Genomic DNA, 19675 nt, shown 5'->3' with positions numbered 1-19675 from the left:
TGGCCACTTATCTCACCACTCCCAGTGACCAGGTGGCATCTTAAGACTAGAAACCCAACCGACGGGTAACCCACAATGTCCAAGGTAAACCACTCCAGCAACAACTGGGCCGGCCTAACTCCTAGGCAAAACCAGGAGAGACTGCTGGGCTTCTGGGGCTGATGGAAAGTTCACAGGATCAGGCATCCATGCCTCTGGGGGTGGGGGCTGTTCTGCAGGGCAGGCAGGGCTCCTGGGTCCCACAGGGGACGATGGTTATCAGAGGGGTCCCAGAGCACACCCTCCACGGTACACCTGGTGGGGTGAGCGGGACCAGTGGGAGAAAGGCAGCTCCACGGACTTCCTAGCCCTGGTTCCCCAAGACCAACACCTCGATTAGTACCCAGAAGCCAGTGCAGCGTGTGGAATGGCAGCATTACGTGGCTGCAGCGAGTGGTGCCAAGCACTGCCCACGTTCAGGACCAGCCTCCTCAAGGGCAGCCCCATGCACGGCATGTTACAGTGCTCCAAAGGGAAGGTGACTAAGACGTGAGTCACAGCGAGCGAGACAACGGAGGGGAGAGCAGCATCACCTAGTCAACAAAACACACACGCCGGGCGGCAGTTTGGCCGCTGCCTTCCACGCTCGCTTCAGCTTCTGAGCACTCCGGATTGCAGCAAGAGGGCCCTAAATGGGTCAAGAGCAGCCGGCTGATTTTCTCAAAGCAGCACCCCCCACCCCCAAGGGGCCCTCAGCCGCCCGCCTGCTTCTTCAGAGAGATCTTCAGATCTTTCTTAGGGGTGAACTTTGACCCTCGTGCAGACACTCAGTTCCCAGGGAACAAAAGACTCCTGGACGCCGGTTGGGAAACCGAGCCAAATGGGGCCAACTTAGTGACGAGAGCCACCAGTCAATCAGAGAAGAGCTGGGAAGGAGGAGACGCTGTGCCACTTCAGACAGGTGTCCCTCCAGCCTCTCTTCTGAAAACTCCCAGGGACGGAGCGTCCGGAACGTCCGGAGGGCAGCTCCCAAGAACCTCTGCAGGTCTCCTCCCCAAATCTTCCCATCCTTGGGAGAAACAGAGAGATGCACAGATTTGCAAGGGCCTCGTCTTCACTTGGGGGACACCAACCTCCACAGAGGGCGGGGTCCTTCCAAATCTGTGATTGGCCAAAAGCGAAAGCAGCAGGTTGGCCCTCTCCTCCCCACCCCCACTGGAAATGACTCCCTGGGGCAAACCTCAGCCTGCCACCAGAGCAGAAAGCCTCCCAAAAACCTTCTCCTCCAGGAGGTCTGGGGACTCAGCCGATCCCAGCCCAGCGACCAGGAAGCGTTGTCGTCTCTGGTCCACAGCAAGGCAGCAGCGCAGGTGTGTCCTCAAGCCCAGGGCTCTCCAGCCTTGGCCGCTTTAAGACTTGTGGACTTCAACTCCCAGAATTCCGCAGCCAGAATGAACTCCACAAGCCTTAAAGCGGCCAAGGCTGGAGAGCCCTATGACTTTGGCCTCCATGCATCACCAGTCTGCCTCTGGCCTCAGGGCTTCACAGCTACCTGAGACGGTGACAGAAAGGGAAGCAACACAGGGACAAGATTGTGGCAAGATTGTCCCGCCACACACAGGTAGGCCTGCGGTACATTCCCAAGACTTCTTTATCCATTTGCCACAGGTGCCACATTGCGGCCCCCATTCAGTTGGGTCGGGGAGTCGCAAGCTTGCCAGTGCTTGTCTCTGAATCTGCCCCCCCCCCGTTCCCCAAAGGCCACCTGGTCCCCCACCTCTAGCCGGCTGGATGGAGATGGCTAGGCTGACTAGAGGGGTCAAATGTGTCATCAGTCTCAAGACTCTTTGTGCCCACAAGAGATCTAAGTCCAGCCCACCTTGACTTCCGTCGGTTCTTATCAGTCGCCAGTTTGCTTTGAGCGTTAGTAGTTCAGATTCTTGTAGAGAGCTTCAGCACAGACTAAACCTGTATTCACTTGAACCGCCTGGACTTCTTGCACTGGACCCTGAATCTTGGACCAGGTCCTGCTCAGGGTGACTCTTTTGGGGAGAAGCAGTAAACAAGGTAAGAGGCTCTGGGGAGGCAAAACCTTTCCAGCGATGGGGCACAGGGCTTAGGAAGGCAGCTGTCGGGGGGTCTTCATCCAGCCCCTTCCCTCTTCCCGCTGCTGTCTGAATGCCCTGTGGCTATGCTGGTCATTCAAGGGGTGGACGACGATTCCGCACCCTTACGCCCTCTCTCTCTCTAGCAGGGCTCTGCTTCTTTGCCCCAAGCGGGCAGTGCCAGCGGCCAGGCTAGAAGACCGGGAGGGGGCCAAGGAATATCAGGAATTAAGTCAAGCTAAGCGCTCATTTTCTGGCCAGGTTGTCGTCTGTTTTCTTTTTTTTGCCCAAATAATACATTACAATTTGGCCAAAAACCATGGACGTTTTGGGGGGCCTTTGTGGGCTGCCTATGGCCTTGAAACACAGCCCCCAGACCCAGCTCTGCCTCCTTGCCTCACAAAGAGATGCCCCCCTTTTCTTCCCGCCCGGGACTCTGCCGGAAATTCCCGTGTTGTGGAAGATCTTGCAGTAGACGAGAGAGAAGGTAACCACCTTAGTTAGAGATGCAGACCAGGTGCCGCCTGCTTTCTGGGTAAGCCAGAAAGACCCTCCTCTGTTATTAAGATGCCCTTGATCTGTTCCACGGATGCCTCGGGATGGGTCTTCTCTGGCACCCTTGGGCCCCCCGGGTCCTCCTGCCCCCCTCTTGAAGCAACGGCTGCACGGATTCCTTGGGCGGGTTCGCTCGTCACAGCCACACCGTTTCCAGGAAGGCCTTCCTGCCAATTCACCTGAGCCTCAGGAGGAGCAATTATCTAGGTGGATGGAGAGGGACTCTTTTGAGCAGGAGGGAAGTGCAATAAGGATGTATTTTAATTCCAAGGGAAGTTATATTTTTAAATGTCATCTTATTTTCACTCCTTCGCATTATTTTAAGCAAATCTATCTGCCCCGCAGCCATTTTCTTGGCAGGGTCAGCCTTTCTGAGGCATAAATTATGGCTGCCTGCAGAGAAAGGTAGATTTCATTTTTCACACTTTCGAAATTATTATTGAGCACTTATTTCCTCTTTGGTTACTAGCTGGACTAATTTCAGAGCTCTGCTTTTCTTTGGACTCAACTGAGTGTTCTTTGAGAAACTGCTTGGCAGAAATCAGGGTGATTTGTCAAGATGTGATTTTTCAACATGTTTAGTTGGTGGAGAGCAACAGGGTCTTCCACGAGATCCTAATAAAAAGGTAACAAAATGTGGTCTAGATAACAGAACTACAGAGTTGGGGGGGACCTTGGAGGTCTTCTAGTCTAGCCCCCGATCAAGCAGGAGACCCTATGCCATTCTGGACAGTCTCTTCTTGAAGACCTCCAGTGACGGAGCACCCACAAGGTCTGAAGGCAAATCCTTCTCACTGTCAGGCAGTTTCTCCTTAGGTCTAGCTTGCTTCTCTCCTTGATTGGTTTCCATCCATTGCCAGATACCGTTTAACGCCGCCATTAAACAGATACAGAGCCGGTTGGCTGCTGGCACCCCACAAGAACCTGTCAAGAACTCCGCATGGAGCCAGCAAGGAATACGGGAGGGTGCTTGGCGGGGCTCCAGTTTGGGCTCCGTGTGACCAACAGATGGTTAAATGACTCCAATGAGGGGGCAGAAAATATGGATAGCAAATTTGTGAAAGACACAATGATGGGGGGGGTGGGGGGGTGGAAACTGAGCGTAAATCAAGATTCGGGTCATTCTCGACCGACGGGAGCAGTGCGCAGGGACCGGAAGGTGGATCCCAACAGGGAGAACGAGGGAGTGGAAGGGGGCCGGGAAGGATCCAAGTCCCACACCCAGAATGGGAGGGAGAGGCCTTGAGTCAGCTGGACAACAGAAGGGGATCCAGCTGTCTCGGTAGGTGAAATGCTGAAGGTGAGTCAATACTTTTAGCCTCCCCCCTGCCCCCAAAAAAAGAAATCAGAAATCAGGCGCAACAATCCTTAACTGCAGAGATATTGTCCCGGTCAAGCGAAGGCGCCTCTGGCCTGCACCGATCAGGCCACCACAGAGCCCTGTGCTCAGTTTTGAGGGTCCCGTCTTAAGGAGGGAAAGTGGGGACCTGGAAGGTGTCCAGAGGACGTGTGTGTGTGTGTGTGTGTGTGTGTGTGTGTGTCCGTCCCTGAAAGGAAATTCATAGGAGGGAAGGTTGGGGGCGCAGGAGGCAGAGGAGGGGGCCACGAGAAGACGGGATCGCTGTCTCTGATGGGATGAAGGGCTGTCAAACAGAAGACGGAGCAGGATGGTTCTGTCACTCCAGGAAACAAGGAAGAGGGGTGGGTGTGGGTGGGGGCGCTTTCAGTAATAAGAAGGCAGATTTTAGCTGAACATCAGCAAGAATCTCCTAACGTTGGGGGCTGCTCGACAACGGACGGCAGCGAAGTCTGCTTTGCTGATGATATTGAAACAGGAGTCCCCACGGCCAGAGAGACAGAGGGGGGAGAGAGGGGAGAAGAGGAGAAGGGTTTAACGCCGTGTCCTGGCTGTGTCTATAGCTAATTGGACGATGCCGACTGCTTCATATCTTATTTTTAAATTCTGCATTTCAATCTTGTCAAGTATTTTATTGAAATCTAACAAGAGTCACGTATGTGACATGGGCAATTACCTAAACTGAAATAATAATAAAAAAATTATTATATTGTTACTTAAATAAATATATTAGCATTGGTATTTCTAATCATAAATGAATTTGAATCCACAGCCCTCAGTGAGGGCTCGGGGGCTCTGGACGAGACGGGAGCTCGGTCAGACGTTCCCCCTTGCTCAGTCGGACCAATTAACCGGTTGGCCCCCAGGAGGGGTGGGTGCCCCATTACTGGAAGTGTTTAAGGACAGGCCCCTGTCCAGAATGGCAGAGGGCCACCTGCTCGAGCTGCGGGTTGGACTAGACCACCTCCAAGGTCCCTTCCAACTCTGCTGTTCGGTAATTCTGTACTAGTGGACAGGCCCCATCAGAGGAGCCAGTGCTTCTCCCACAAACAACACGGTGGACGTTGTTCTTTCCAGAAACCCGAACCAGATCGGTCATCGCCCAGATCCACAGAGACCGTGCTGGGCGACGGAGTTCCTGGGCGACGGGTGAAAAGGGGTTTCGGGACCTGCTGGATGGGCCTCCTGGGCAGCTGCTGGAAGGAAAAGCGTTTCCCCATTGCAAAGAAACAAAGACCGGAAACAAAGAAATAAAAGGTCTGTTATTGCAAATCAAATCCAACAAGAAAATGATATCTGAAAATGATGCAACCGTTCTGGGAAGAGCAAAGTCCAGAAAAAGAGGCCAAGACCAGCACCGATTTATAACACGAAATAGAGAATTCACAGAAGCAGAATTGGGAGAAGTGCCGGGGTCTACCGAAGCCTTGCCAGGAATAGCAGGGCAGAGGCAAACCAGGGGGAATCGGTGGCAGAGGAAGGCAGCATCCCCCGTGAGTGGTTCTCGTCCCCAGGCGGGGCCCCTCTCCTCTACCTGGGAAAGGACAAAGCCCCCGCCCCCAAAGAGAGGGGCAGGAAACGCAGAAGGACAGAGCATCTAAGCACCACAGTCAGCACACCGCCAAGGCTTACTAAACGCCAGGGAGGCCAACCTAGTCCATAAAAAAGACCAAATGAAGAAAAAGAGACATGGCCGGTAGATTAAAAACAATAGCCGTCCAAGCACATCATTAAAAAGACCCGGCAATAACTAAGAATGGAGAAGGAAGAGATTGAGAGCCTAAATTCTGGCGGCACGAGGCCAAGCCTTAAGAATAAAGGCATACAAAGCCAGAATTGAAACGACAGCAAGAGACAGCAAGCGCAGGCTCTGCAAAGAAGCTGGGCAAACATGGGATCACCTGCTTTAGCTGCTCCAAGATCACCCAGGCTGACTGCAAGCAGCGGCCTGACAAAGCAGCAACAATGGCGTCTTGGAAGATCTGCAAGAAATACCATTTTCCAGCAAGCAAGAACTGGTGGGACCATCAATCAGAGAAAGTAACAGAAAACGAAGAAACCAAAGTGCTCTGGGACTTTTAGAACTCAGACAGACAGGCACCAAGCAACACCGCGGGACTTGACCCTCGATGATAAGAGAGGCAAAAAAAAGTGTGGAAAGTGGACGGGGCCATACGTGGAGACAGCAGAAGAGGAGAGAAAGAACTGGAGAAGATCACAACGCACAAAGGCCTGTAAAGAGAGAACAAGTGTGGCAGACCCAAGGAAAGGGAACGACAACCGTGATGGGTGCTTTGGGTGCACCACATAAACATCACTGGCAAGGGACACAATCTTCCACCCACCAACTGCACAAGGCAATTTTACTGGGAACGGCCTACATTCTGCAACGACACCCTTATCACCCTTGAATAGCAGCTGCCTCTCCCAGGTCCATGGGGAGGACTTGATAGGCGGACCAAAGTGCCACATCCAGTCTGAACCACTGACTGACTACATTACCAACTCAGGGCTGGACTAGATGATCTCTTCTTCTTTGCACCCTAAGCATTTAGCATCTATCCAGAATGGTGGCCCTTTCTCTTCTTCCCTGAGAAGGGGTGGCCGAGAGGATGATTCAACGCGACTTGCGGCCTCAGGCGGCTAAGCTGCATTTGTCAGTGCGTAAACTGGGGGCTTCGGCTGGCTTTCAGTAGAGAGATAAGGAAGGCGCCTCCTCTTCAGAACTGAAGAAGCTTCTTGGATGAGAAGCAAAACGCTTTCAAAGAAAACCCCAAGAGAGTCCGGTTGCCTCTTGCGAAAGCCGTTGCCGGAGGGGAAACGATGCCCCCCCCCCGAGGCCTTTCGAGACCACCCTGACCACCGGAGGGCTGAGACTCTCCGCGGGCGCAATCGAACCCTGCGTGTTCTGCATGCTTGCCTTGTTGCCCCCGCGCCTGGCTCTCTTCTTCTTCCTCTTGCGGTGACCAATATTGTGCTGGGCTGGCCCATTTCCCTGCAAGTGGGGGGACGGGAGGGGAGGGGGCTTGCCTTGAAGCACCCAGGGCTGCTCTTTCCTGCCCCTGCCCTGGGCAGGATGTGTCAGGAGGGTGTTGCTCTCCCCCCTAGGCAGCTAGCCTGGGCCCTCCCCTCCCTTGCCCAACAGGACAGCCAGGACAGGGGGCTCTCTTCCCCTCCTCTCCCCTGAGAGCCCCCCACCACAGAGCTCTGGGGCTGCACTGGGCCCACGGGGCTCAATAAAAGGCTTCCCTGCCTTCCCACAACAGGCAGGAGCTGCAGGGCCTCCATGGGCGTCTTCTGGTTCAGCTCCAGCTCCGGGCAGGGACTCGTGAAGCCGCCCAGACCGAGAGCCCAGCAAGGGGGAGGCGGTGGCTGCGGCGGTGGCTGCTCTAGGCAGACTTTCCCAGGGCTTCACTGCCTCTCCCAACCAGGGTCCTTGGGCTGCTCGTTCCGCCTGCTCAGCTCAACTGACCAAAGACCTCCAACTTCCCCAGGGACCCCCCCTCCGGCCGGCCGCTCTCCTCCGAGCCCCCTCCAGCGGCCCCTTGTCCCCCCAGTGCAGGGCATGCCGCGTGGAGGACAATGGGCCCAGATGCCCCCCCGCCCTGGTCCTTCCAGCTCCGGCTTCCATGCGGAGGCTCCCCGCCCCCCTTTGCAGCCAAGGGGCAAGGCCTTCCGGGCGGGACACCTGCGATTTCCTCCTCCCCCCTCCAGGCGGAGGACCTTCCCCCGGCCACAGGGTCATCCAGGTCCTGGTTGTCCCAAAGGTGCTTTTTCCCCCACTGGACAAGTGGACTTCCCTGGTTGCTGTTGTTTCTCCCTTTGGAGACGTTTTGCTCCTCTTCCTGTTCAAGAACGTCAAGAACTGATGAAGCTCCTGGGATGAGGAGCAAAACGTTTCCAAAGGGAGAAACAACAGCAGCCAAGGGAGTCCTTTGGGCTAACTCTGCCACCTCTGGACGGCCCCCTCTTGGGCTTCCCCCTGTGGCCAAGCCTCCAAGGCCTCTGGCCGAGGCTGGGCCTGGGTCTCAGGCGATCTTCCTTCCCTTGGAGCTGCCACACGAGGGGCCCTCCGGGTGATGCCGAGGAACCCACCCTCATCGCCTGCAGCCCACGGGGCCACGGGTTCAGGGGAGGCTGTGCCAGAGACCGCCCAGGGGAGGGTTGCCATGGCAGCCCTTCTCAACAGGCTGCAATGCTGATGCGAGATGGAAATCCTTGCACGACACTTCCCCGCCCGGCTCCTGAGGGCCGAACGCCTTCGGAGGAAAGGGGCCTGGAAGACACGCTGGGCCCTCCTTCCTGCCTCCCAGTTCACGCTGGCAGCTCTGGGGCCGGACGTGGCCCTTCCCACCCTGTGGCCCCTTCCAGAAGCCGCTTCTTTTCCAAAGCAAGCTCCCCAAAGGGGCCGGGCAGCTCCTTCCGAGGCGGACAAAACCCGCCCGTCTGCCCAGAGAGAGACGCGGAGACTGAGAATCTCCCCCCCCCCGCCGGGGAAAATAGTGGAAAGAGAGAATTCTGCATTAGGGGAACACGGGCTCAAGTCAAAATATTTACAGCGGAAAGTGACTTAATCTTGATTGCAGGAAGACGGGGAAGTGCGAGGAATGCAAATAAGGAAACGCGGAGAGGCAGGGGAAGCAGCCGTCGCCACCCAGAGCCCAGCCGGTACAGCCTCCCGGTGCCCAGGATATTTCCAGCAGAACCAAACCAACCTGGGCCTGTCCTGGAGCCCCCTCAACCTTCCCCAGCTGACCCCTGCCAGATGCCGGCTGGGGACCCTGGGAGCTGGGGTCCCCCACTGACCGAGAGCAAGGCCACAGTGGCAACACAGGCGGTCAGAAGGATGGGTGACCACAGGAAGGGCATCCAACGTGACACCCAAGTGCGGAGCTCAAGCCGCCCTCGGGCTCCCTGACCTCCTGGCTTTGCGCAATCCAAGCAGCCCCAAGCAAAGCCAGCTGACCGAGTGACCAGCACGCCCAAAATGCACGCCACCCGTGATAGAACTAGGGACTGAACTGACCTATTTCCTGGATTCAAGACAGGATCCTAACTACAAAGAAATCGCGCTGGGCTCCCCTAACCCTCCCTCCCTTCCCCCAGGGCCCCCCAAGATTAGACCTAACCCAGCTCAGCATGTTCCGCAGACATGACGGTTCAGCACGTTGTATGAACACAGCCTGCTGAAGTCTGGGATCAAAGTCTTCGGGTGCCCCTAAATGGTGCCCGGCAGATGAAGCTCCCTCTCCGGGGGAAGCCCAGTGGGGCTGGGCAGGCAACGGGCATCGGTTCCCCCCTCTTCTTCTGCAGCTCCTGACCCTCTCAGCCCCCCAAAGGGCTCTCGGTTCCCACAGGCTGCTGTGCCTCCTTTGAAAAGCCCACGGCCAACTCGGGATGCCAGCCGAGGCCCATGTGCAGAGCGGCTGCCCAGGCTGCCAGGGGGCTCGGCTGAACGTTCGAAACCCACCAAAGTTGGCCTGGGGCTGAGAGTCCGAGGAAGTGACCGATCTGGGCTGGTCTTTGCCAGCAGCCGGGGATCCTAAGAGCAGCCATGGCCCCTCCTTGAAAAGAAGCCCCCTCCTCTTGGAGGGAAACCAGAGGCCGAATCCTGCTCCCCCCACCCAAGAGACCCTTCCCCGTGTGGGGCCCCAGCCTCCTCTCCCGGCCCTGCCTGCTCACCCAGCTGCGGCAGAGAAGCCCCACGCAGCCCCCGGCTTGAGGCACAAGGGGGAGAAGCCCCCCCTCCCGGGACAAGGCAGCCCCTTCAGCACCGAAGGGCTTTCAGGTTCCTTGGGGGGGGGGCGGACAAAGCCCCAAAGGACCAGCTGGAAAGATCTGCTGTGGGATTGTGCGGGTTCGGAGCCCCTGCCGTGCACTTGTGGAGGTTGTTCCTGGGCAAAGCCGTTAACTGGACTCCTGGACAGCCAGCCCTCCGAAACGCTCCTTTGAAGCCAGAACACGTGGACCTCAGGCAGAACTCGGCATAGAACCAACCAACACGAATCAGGCGAGAAGCAAAAGTAAACAGCCACCTCTCTCCACCACGCAGCTCTCAGACACTCAGCCGGGAAAAGATGGGCGCGGATTTCGGCGGATGCCCGAAGGAGCAGCTCCTCCTTGGAGACACGGCCGCAGCTCCTCCGGTGACGGGTGGGGCTCCCCGGAGAGCTCCGTGCGGCTCCTCCAGAACTCTGAGCGGCTGGAGGTCCGCGCCCCTCCCCGCCTGGACTCACCTTCAGGATGGTGCTGGGAACCCCCGAGGGAATCCAGGCGACCCGAGAGAGGCGCCTCCTTCGCCAGCAGCAGAGACGATGCACAACCGGACCCGTTGGGTGTGGGGCTCCTTCGTGCTCCCAGACCCCCACAATGGCCACATTTCTGGGAGGGCACAACTGCCCCCTCCAGCCCGTCCGAGCCCAGGAGAGCCCCCCCCTACCTCTCTCTCTCTCTGTCTCTCCAGGGTCCTTCAAAGGGAGGGACTCAGCCGCCCGCCCGACACCCAGGAGGCTCCCGAGCAGCTCTTAACTTCATGCTCTCTCCCTGCTGGACTTCAGGAGGAGGAAGAGGAGGAGGAGGAGGCGACCGCCGCGCTCAGGTGCTGCCGCTGCCTCGCTTGCTGCCCAAAGCAGCTCCCCTCCCCGCCTGCCCCCTGCCCAGGAACAAATGAATCCCTCCGTCTTCTTAGCGGTTGGAAGGCAAGAACCGCCGAGTGGAGCCACGGCAGCCTCTCCGGAAAGGAGGGGGCCGGTGGGCTGGCAGAGCAGGAGGCGGCGAGAGCTGGCGGAGCAGCGCCCCCTCTGGCCGGACGCTCCACGCTCTGGGGAGGGGGCCGGGACCGGCTGCTATTGCATAATTGGGGCGGGAAGCTCTGCTCTCCAGCCCGGGTTCGTCCGGCTGGGATTTGAGTCTCTTTGAGGTCGACTCTGCCTCCCGCCCCCCCAGCCCAGGCTCAGCCCACTGGCCTGCGTGCCCCGGAGCCCCCTCCCCATCACAGCACGGAAGGAGGCTGCCCCAGACGGGCTTCTCCTGTGGCCCCTTCCGACAATGATCGGAAGTCCTGGGAGGGGCTCTGGCTGGATCGCATCGGGCACCCTCACTGGGAAGCCACCTGGAGAGCTCCGGGGCGCAACTAGAGGAGTGGCAAGAAAGCCACAGCCGAGCACGCCTCGGCCCCTCCCCCACCCTCCACCCTGGGGGACCCTGCCCTGGGCGGGAGAAGGGGTTCCTCGGGGCCCCCTTGGCTCCCCACCAGCACTGCTTCCCCCGCCAGGAAATCCACCTTCTGGGAAGGCGGCTTAGGGGCCTTGGCACCGGGACGGGTGGGCCTCTCCCCTCCTTACACAAGACCCGTCTTCCCCGAATGGGAGGAGGGAGGTGGGTGCTGGCAGTGCCACAGGGCCCAGTGCGAAGGGCCCCCCAATGCCCAAGGATGGAAAACCTTGCAGAGGGGCAAAGGCAACCTGCCCGCTGCCCTCCCCGCCTGTGCCTGGCAGAGGCGGCTCATTCAGCCCACTGGGCCAGAAGCCATATGGGGCTCCCTGGCAGAGCGGCGGCCGAGAGCTCCCACGGGGCAGGAAGAGAAGGGGAGGGTCCTCGGGAAACGGCCAGGGAGGGAGGGGGTCTCTCGGCCTGGGCTGCCTTCAGGCGAGTGGACTTTTAACGCCCAGAATTCCCTGGCCAGCAGGCCTAGTTGGGCTGCCTGTGCACTGCAGGGGATTGGACCCGGGGGGGTGTTCAGCCACACGCCCTGCAGTGCAGGGGCTGCCTGCTAACCTCTCCTCCCATCAGCTCCAAGCGTTCCTCCATCGCCAGGCCGAAGCCTCTGGGAAGCGGGAGGCAGGGGGTGGGTGGCGTGGCAAGCGCCCCACCCCACGGCCATTCAAAGGGGAGAGGGGGCCCCTCGCTGCCTGGCCGGACAGCGGCTCTTTTGTGTCCGTGGAAACCTCTTCTCCGTCCACAAGTTCCTGGATGGGCTGCAGGAGGCAGCTTCGAAAGTGGGGCAGGTCTGGGGGCCCCCTCCTCTTCTCTCCGGCCAGCTGTGGCGGGATGGATGGGCCGGCGGCCTTTCTTCTGCTCCAGGGGAAGGAGGGCCGTGTGTTGATTTCACACTCTTCTCCGGGAGGAATCCTCACGGCTCTCTCTCTCTCTCTCTCTTCACGACTCAATCCTTGGCTCTCCCCGTTTTCTCTTCGTCCTGGGCAGCCCCCGACTGCTCCCTCCTCCCCTCCTGGGGGCAGGCTGGGCACGTCTCCATTGCAAAGGGGTCCCTCTGCTGGGGGTCCGAATGCCGGCTCCGGCCAAGAGACGCCCAAGAGCTCCATCCTTTGGGGCACAACGGAACCCGGCCAATCTGAACTCGCTCCTTTCCGGGCACCCAAAGCCCAGTTGGCGCATAACCTCCCGCAAATTGTTTTAATTTCTTTTTTTTTATTCATGCCGTCCCCTTAAGTGCATAACTCTGGGCAGCGATCAGATGTGCCAACTGATATGCAACCAACACCTGCAATCCTGCAGGGTTCGGCCCAACAAACGGAGCCACTTCTGGCCTCAATGCCTGCGGGGAGAGCCAGGTTTTAACAGCCAGGTCCCAGGTCTCAGAGCATTGATCAGAGGAGACCTGGAGTCTGCCCACCGCGCTGCCAGACAAGCCCCCTGCCCCAGGACCCCTCCAAGCCCCTCCGAGGCTGTTCAGTTGAGAGGCAAGAGGTTTCCAAGAAGGCTACGGATGGGGAGGCCAACGCTGGATCCCTGCCAGCAGCAGCACCTGCCCCACAGTCCATGGGTCACCTCCCGGTCAACTGAGAACCATGGTTTAGGCTTAGCACGCTGTGTGAGCCTGGGCAGCACACCTTGGCCAATGCACTGCACCGTCTTTCTAACGAGTCTTCTGTGAGCCTCCTATTTGGGTGCAGCCATGTGCGGCCCCCCCCAGGGCCGAGGCCTGGGGGAGAACCAGCGATAGATTAGCACAACGTCCCTTCACCAGGCAAGGAAGGGAAGTCTGGTGCAAGGGACTACAAGTCAGATATGCATGGAGGAAGCGAAGCCACCACAAAGCCCAGCAGGCACAACTGGGATCTCTGCCAGGCCTAGGTTTTACCTCTCAAGTCCAGCCTCCTGCCCGGTCAGGACAGAGGGAGGCGTCCGCTCAGCATCCCCCAACAGCTGGCCGGCTTCCGCCGTATCCCCCGGATGATGCCCCGACCCCCCACATCCCCCAGCCCACGAAGCTCCCCCCTCAAGGCAGAAGCGCTTCTCGGCTCCCCCACCAAAGAGGGCAAAGCAAAACGAAACAACGAGCAGGATCGACTGGAGCAAAGTGAAAAAGTGAGAAAACTCACAAAAACTCTTGCTGTGAAGGCTGTTTGTGACACGCAATTTTACAAAAGACTTCTTCCACTGCCCAACCCGGGAAGAGGGTCAGTGCAGCTCCAAAGAGGGAGGACAAAGCGCGTCGGGGGCTTCGAACAACAGACCCCCATTCTTGATCCGCGTGCCACAGAAGCACCACGGGAGGAAACCCGGCCACAGTCCACAGCAAACATTTCAGGAATCCCCCAGATGGGTCCCTACCCCCAGGGTGTGAAACCGTGGCCCCTTTAAGGCTTCTGGACTTCGCTGGCTGGGGAATTCTGGGAGTTGAAGTCCAGAAGCCCTGAAGTGACGGACGCCCCTGGCATACAGGAAACGGGCACTTCTTTTGATTGGGTGCCCCAAAGCATGCAGGTGCTGCCTGCATATCTGGGACCCACTGGGGCACCCCGAAACACAGATCCCGCTCCCTGGAAAGCAGGTCCCAATCCTCTCAGGAGCAACTGGATTTCACGCAGGCGGGGCATCCCTGGGCTGAGGAAAGGCCTCTGGTCTCGGCCACTGAAGGCTGCCCAGCCTCGGGAGTGGCTTCTCGGACCCCCGAAAAAGCCCTCAAAGAAAGACACGACCCCCCCCCCCAAGACTCTTCATGCCAAGAAACGGAGGGAGGGGAAGAACTGCCCTTACCTCCTGGAACTGGAGCCGGACCTTGGTGATAGCTCGGATCCAACGGGCTCTCGCCGGAGCAAAAAGCAGCGATTCGTTTTCATCCAGGAGGCTGGCAAGGAACAAAGAGCGGGAAAGGAAGGGAAAAGAGCAAACGTGAAATTGAGTGGTGGTTTTTTTCAACTGAGAAAACTGGAATTAGAAGGATTTGCACTTCCACGGCTGCACGTTTGCACCGTGGGCGCAGCAGAAAGTGCGGAACAATATGGAGTGCAATGATTGGTCAATGGGACGAAGATGCCGCCCCTTTCCAGGCTCTGCTCCACGGTGGGTTTTTCACCTGGTTTTTCACCCCGAGACCAGGGCAAAAGCCCCCCCAGGCAGAAGCCCTTCCCTGCGGGATGCCCTCGGCTCTCCCTTCTGAGCAAGAGAGCCAGGCGCCCACCGCCCCCTCAGTCAGAATTCGAATGTGGCATCCCTTGTGTCTGACAGCCGTCTCCTCTGCCGCGGCTCCCGCCCTCCGGACTGAAGGCCCAGCTCTGCCAGGCGGCTTTGGGGTACCTATGGGGGTGTTTCCCACAGGAGGGGGTGGCTAATTAAAATCTAATCCCCCTCAACCCCCCTCCAGCTCCCTCCTCTGCCCGCCTTGCGTGTTATTTTACAATGGACGATTTAAATGGTTTTTCCAAAACGCCTTTCTGTTGGGAACCCCCCAGAGCCGTTGGATACGAGGTGGGGGGCTAATACTTTAGGGGAGCGAGGGGGCAGGAGGGGGGGCTGGCGCAGAGGGCCAAGTGAAGAGGAGGAAGGTGGCTTTCTGGGTGTTTCTCTGGAGGAAGCGGGGCCTTTGAGGGGCCGCCAGGCAGAGGAGGGGGCCGAGTTCTTCCGGAGTATCCCACAAGGGAAGGGGACGATCCCCAGGGAGGTGGCCAGGCCAGGTGGGCAGTCAGGGGTCACCTGGGGCTCTGCCCGGATGCCCACAGCTGCCCTTCTGACTGGAGGGGGAGGGGAAGCCCAAAAGACTTGTAAGCTGCCTCTCCCCCCCCGACAGAAGGCGAGTTCGGGTGCCTTACGAGACGGGAAAAAGGTAAATATAAAAATGACTAAAATTAATATCTGCATAAAAACTAGAATCGAGGAGACCGGGGGGCATGGGGATGACATCAACCACTTCAGCTGCTTCCAGGGCTGAGCAGCCTCCCCGGGCGGGGGCTCCAAGCCAACCAGCCAAGCCAGGCGGCTCAGGGGTCCCCAGGGGGCAGGAAAGGCCCGCGGGGTCCACAGCCGCCCCTCCCCCTGGAGCGAGTGGGGGAGGCTGATCCCACGGGGCCCAGAGTAGGCGGAGTTTCCCACCTGCCTGGGGATCCGGAGCAGCTTTCGGGGTCCTGTCCTCCCTTGGCCTTCTCTTCTTCTCCGTCCTCGGACTCGGCCCCGGCTGGCTCGGGGGCTCCTGGACGTCCGGCAGGGTCGGGGCCACGGCTTCCGGGAGTTTCTCCTCCTCCTCTTTCTCCTCCTCCTCGTGCTCTGAGCCGGGGGGGCTGCCCTGCTCCGGCTCGCTCGGCTGGGAGCTGCCCGCACTCAGGTTGCCGGAGGAGCCGAACCTGCTACTGCCGGCAGGACTGTTGGGGGGGGAGGGGAGGGGGGAGAGAGAAAGAGCAGGTGAGGGTGCAGAACTCGGGGTGGGGGCAAGGAATGGAGAAGCAGCCGGGGGGGCGGGGAGCAGGGCTAGCTAGCCCCCCCCAAAAGGGGGAGGGGATCAGGGACTTGCTGGAGGGGAGGCTCCCTCTTCCACACCCACCCGGTGGGGAGTCTGCAGGGCTCCCCAATTCCCAGACCTCAGCCGAGCATCCAGGCTTTGAGCTTCTCCCCCCGCCAGAGGCGGCCTCTGACCCCAGAAATAATGGGGGTCTCCCGTCTCCGCCCCCCCAGAGCCCAGGCCCCTCCCCCCAGTCTTCCTGCTCCCCCCCTGCAGACCAGCTCAGCCCAGGGGGCCTGAGCCGCCCTTCACCCCCAGCTGGAAGAAGCAATTGCCAGTCCCATGGACAATGGGGGGAGGGCTGTGCACCATGGTGTTTGGGGTCGGCTAGTCAGAAGGTCTACGAATCTGGATTCTTTCCGGGCTGGCAAAGGCTGCAGCCAGCCAGGCGGAGGGAAGCGGAGAAGGGGAAGAGAGCGGACGACGGGGCGGAGCAGGAGCCACGCACTGCAGGGCTGGCCTGGGGAGGCTCACAGGATTCGTCCACACGGCCCCGGGAGGAGGCCGAGAACCACTTGAGGCCGGAAACCGGATGCCCAGACCAGCAGCACAGCCGGCAGCTGTGGGTGGCCCCAGAAACGGTCAGCGCCCACCCCCAAACCCCCTGGGAAGAGCAGAGACCCCGAGATGCCCCCTCGGCCCCTCACAGCCACTGCTCAGCCCTGATGGCCGCTCCCAACTGGACACAACTGGGCAGCCATGAGGAAAAGCGGGTGGGGGGGCAGCCGGGTGGCGGGGGATCCCAGAACAGCCTCCGCACCCCCAATCCATTCTGCCTCCCCCTCAGCCCTTGGCAGAAGAGCAGAGCCGTCTCCCACGGGAGGGTTTGCGTAGGGCCTCCCCTGGCGAGTGGGAGCCGTGGGCTGTTCTCAGAAACCCCCCTCAGGTCTGCAAAGACTTACAAAATCCACGTTCAAAGACGGACACACGAAGGGAGGGAGGGAGGGAGGGACGGGCTCAAGGTCACCCCTCCGCCTCCCGCCAGGGACCGGCAGCCGCAAGAGGCCGGAGGGATGGGCCAGAGGCCTCTGACCGGGGCTCTTGCCCCATAAATGGACCGGCCGCCTCCATTTATGGGCTGCCTTTGCTACTGGCCTGTGCTCGAGGGGCGGTCGTGGGCTGCTCTCCTCCACCGGCCGAGGCCCAGCACCATGGGGCTCCTCCTCTGGGCAAGTGACGGCGTCCTTCTGCTCTGCTTGGCCAGGAATGGAGGCCGGGTCCCCGTCTTTTTCTTCTTTTTCTTCTTCTTCTTCTTCTTCTTTTTCTTCCAGGGTCGGGGCAGGAGGGCCCCCAGGAGTGGCCCTCGGGCCCTCTTCCTGCCCTGGGTCCTCCAGTTCCAGGCCTGGGCCGGGCTCGGCCGCAGCAGGAGCAGTCCTGGCCCCCAAGAACGTCTCGCCTGAGCTGTCCGCCTGCACGGGTGGGGGGCTGGACTCGGGGACTGGACCCCCCAGCCGGCCTGCCCCCATCAATGCCTGCTCAGGGCTGCCCGAGGGCTCCAGACCGGAGGAGCCACCACAGGGGGCTCCCTGCTTGGAGGAAGGTTCCTCCTTCGCCTCCTTTTCTTTCGGGCCTTTCTGCCAAGGGAGGGAGAAGTCCAGCTTCCTGCCGAACACCGTCTCCTGGAGGCTCCCCGTTTTCTCCCCCTTCTCATCGCTTCCTCCACCAAACAGAGCGGAAGAAACGCTGCCCAAGACGGGCCGGAGACCTGGCTCAGCCCTGGGGCTCTTGTCAGCTGCAGGCGAGAAGAAGGAGCCCATCGGTTTGATGGTGCTGCCGGAAGACCCGAAGCCGAACTTGGGCCAAGGGGGCCTGCTTAACATCTCAAATACGGATGTGGCGCTGTTGGCCTCTGCGGCAGGGGCACCGCCAGGCTCCTTATCTGGGGGGGGGGCCCTCCAAGGCCTCAACGCCCAGAGGCTTCTCCCTGGGGGCTGGAACCTCCTCCTGCTCAACGGGGAGAGGCTTCACATCACGGACACTGATGTCCGCACCTTCATGGTCCAAATCAGGGCTCTCCTCCTTCCCAACCGTTTCAGCTGCCACTCCTAGGCTCCCACCTCCGTTTGGTGGACAGGTGTTGGCTTGTGCCTTTACGGCTGCGGATTCATCCACGCCCGGCTGGCTCACGCTGTCTTCCGCCTTGGCTTCCCGCCCAGGCGTGTTTCCCCCACCCTCCTGGCCAAGAGGAGAGCCAGTTTGGGATTCCAGATGCAGTTGCTTCGGCGTAGCAGGGCCAGCCTCCTCCTCTTCCAGCGTCGCTGCTTTGGCCTCCTCCAGCACTGCAACAGATTCTGCTGCCGCTACCTTGCTGGAAACTTGGGCGCACGTATCGGCCTCCCTCACTTCATCCGAAGTTAGGAGGTCCACCTGCCCCCCTTCGGGGCCTTGGCTCTTCTCTGAGGTCAAGGAATCCAGAGCATTCGGCTCAGGCTTGTGGCAAACGTCTGGCTTTTGGCTGGCTTCCCTTTCCAGATCCCCAGGGAGAGCTTCTCCTGCCAGGCTCCACAGCCCATCCTCCTTCAAGACGCTTCTGGCCTCGGTCTCCGGCCCCAGACTTGGCTCTTGCCCTGAGCGTCCTGCTTCCGAGCCCTGGCCACTCCTTGCCCCCTTGCCTTCTTGGGTGGAGGGGAGAGGCTCCTTCCCTGGAACTGAGACCGCCGCTCCTTTCGCCTCCGAGTCCACGCGGGGAGGCTTGGCAGGCGTGGAAGCTTTCGAAGGAGGCTGTTCCGCGGCTCCTTTGGAGAAGCCAAAGAGGCTGCCGGTGAACAAGGAGGGAGGCCCCCGGCTGAAATGCACTGCCAAAAAGGAGGCACTCTTCTTCTGCAGGTTGGGGGTGCCTGGAGCCTGCCGTGGGCTGCCCAGAAAGTCAGAGAATGTTTTCGTGGGTTTCATTTTGGTGAAGAAGCTTGAAAATGTCTCCACGGAGGAATCTAGAACAGACTTGTTGCTGGTAGCTTCTTCGGGCGCCTTCAGCCTGTCCGGCTCCCCCCCCCCAGTGGGACCTTGGGGAAAGGCTCCTGGCCCTGAGCCTGCTGGGCTCCAGCCGGGGAAGGAGGGCCGAGCCCTTGCGGGGGCTCCGGCACCACCGCCTGGCCCGAGCCTTGGACAGCAGCTCTCCTCTGATCCGAAGACGACCCGGGGGGTTCGGTGTTTTCCAAAGCTTCGTTCCCATCTGGAAGGGGGGCGGCTTCCTTCTCAGACAAACAGCCCTCCGTCTCCTCCCGCTCAGCTGGACTCTGGGGCAACCATTCCGCAACCTCTGGGACTTCTGGAGAGGAGCAAGTCCCCTCCTCCGGGACTCCAGGACCTTCGCAGGCAGGCTCAGGCTGGTCTTCCTGCTTTGCATTCTGGAGAGAGGGGCTGGCCGCAAGTGGTCCTCCTGAGGCACATTCCCTGGCCTCCTCGGCCACTGGGGGGCTGGCTTCCCTCGCCCCGTTCTGCAAGCCATAAGCTTCCTGGGTGCCCAGCACAGCGTCTCTAACCCCGGAGATGGAGCCCTTCTCCTCCACAACCGGTTTCCTGGCCGTCCCAACGCCAGCCCCAGCAGAAGCGGATTGCCCCGGGAGTGGTTCCTCCTTCCCTTGCCCTGGAGGTGGCTTGGCGAGGGGACCTCTGTCAGGAGCAGGCGGGGGCTCTTCGGGGCAGGAGGCGGCCCAACGGAAGAAGCTGAAGCTGGAGCTGTTGGGAAGCCCTTTCTTGGCAGCGAAGGGGATCTTGAACAGGCCTTCTGGCTCCGGACCTCTGGCAGCCTGGGGGGGCACAGGCGCTGGGGCCGGGGCAGCGGCTTTCTTGGAGGCAGGGAAAAGGGAGGAAATAGCCCAGCTGCCGGTTGTCTGCCGAGGCTTTGGAGGGGCAGCTTGGGACAAGCCAAAGGGGAGTCTGGGCCCCGGTTCCTCGGGGGGCTGCCTGGCCGCCTCTGGCTGGACCTTATCAGGCGAGGCT

At 60.0% G+C, this 19675-nt stretch overlaps 1 protein-coding gene across 1 annotated transcript in view; it reads right to left on the bottom strand.

Moving 5' to 3' along the window:
* UNC13B (unc-13 homolog B) overlaps positions 1–19675 on the bottom strand; it is a 112979-nt gene that overhangs the window by 43872 nt on the left and 49432 nt on the right. Inside the window, 3 exon segments of the mRNA XM_087923234.1 lie at positions 13999–14169; positions 14725–14972; positions 15331–15596. Of these exon segments, the coding sequence (XP_087779360.1) occupies positions 13999–14169; positions 14725–14972; positions 15331–15596 (685 nt within the window).

The sequence above is a fragment of the Pseudonaja textilis genome, chromosome 2 (assembly GCF_049901715.1).
Source record: "Pseudonaja textilis isolate UNSWEBS1 chromosome 2, rPseTex1.2, whole genome shotgun sequence".
In the NCBI taxonomy this organism is placed as follows: domain Eukaryota; kingdom Metazoa; phylum Chordata; class Lepidosauria; order Squamata; family Elapidae; genus Pseudonaja; species Pseudonaja textilis.
Note: the sequence above shows the minus strand (reverse complement) of the source record. Positions and strands in the feature narration are given on the sequence as shown.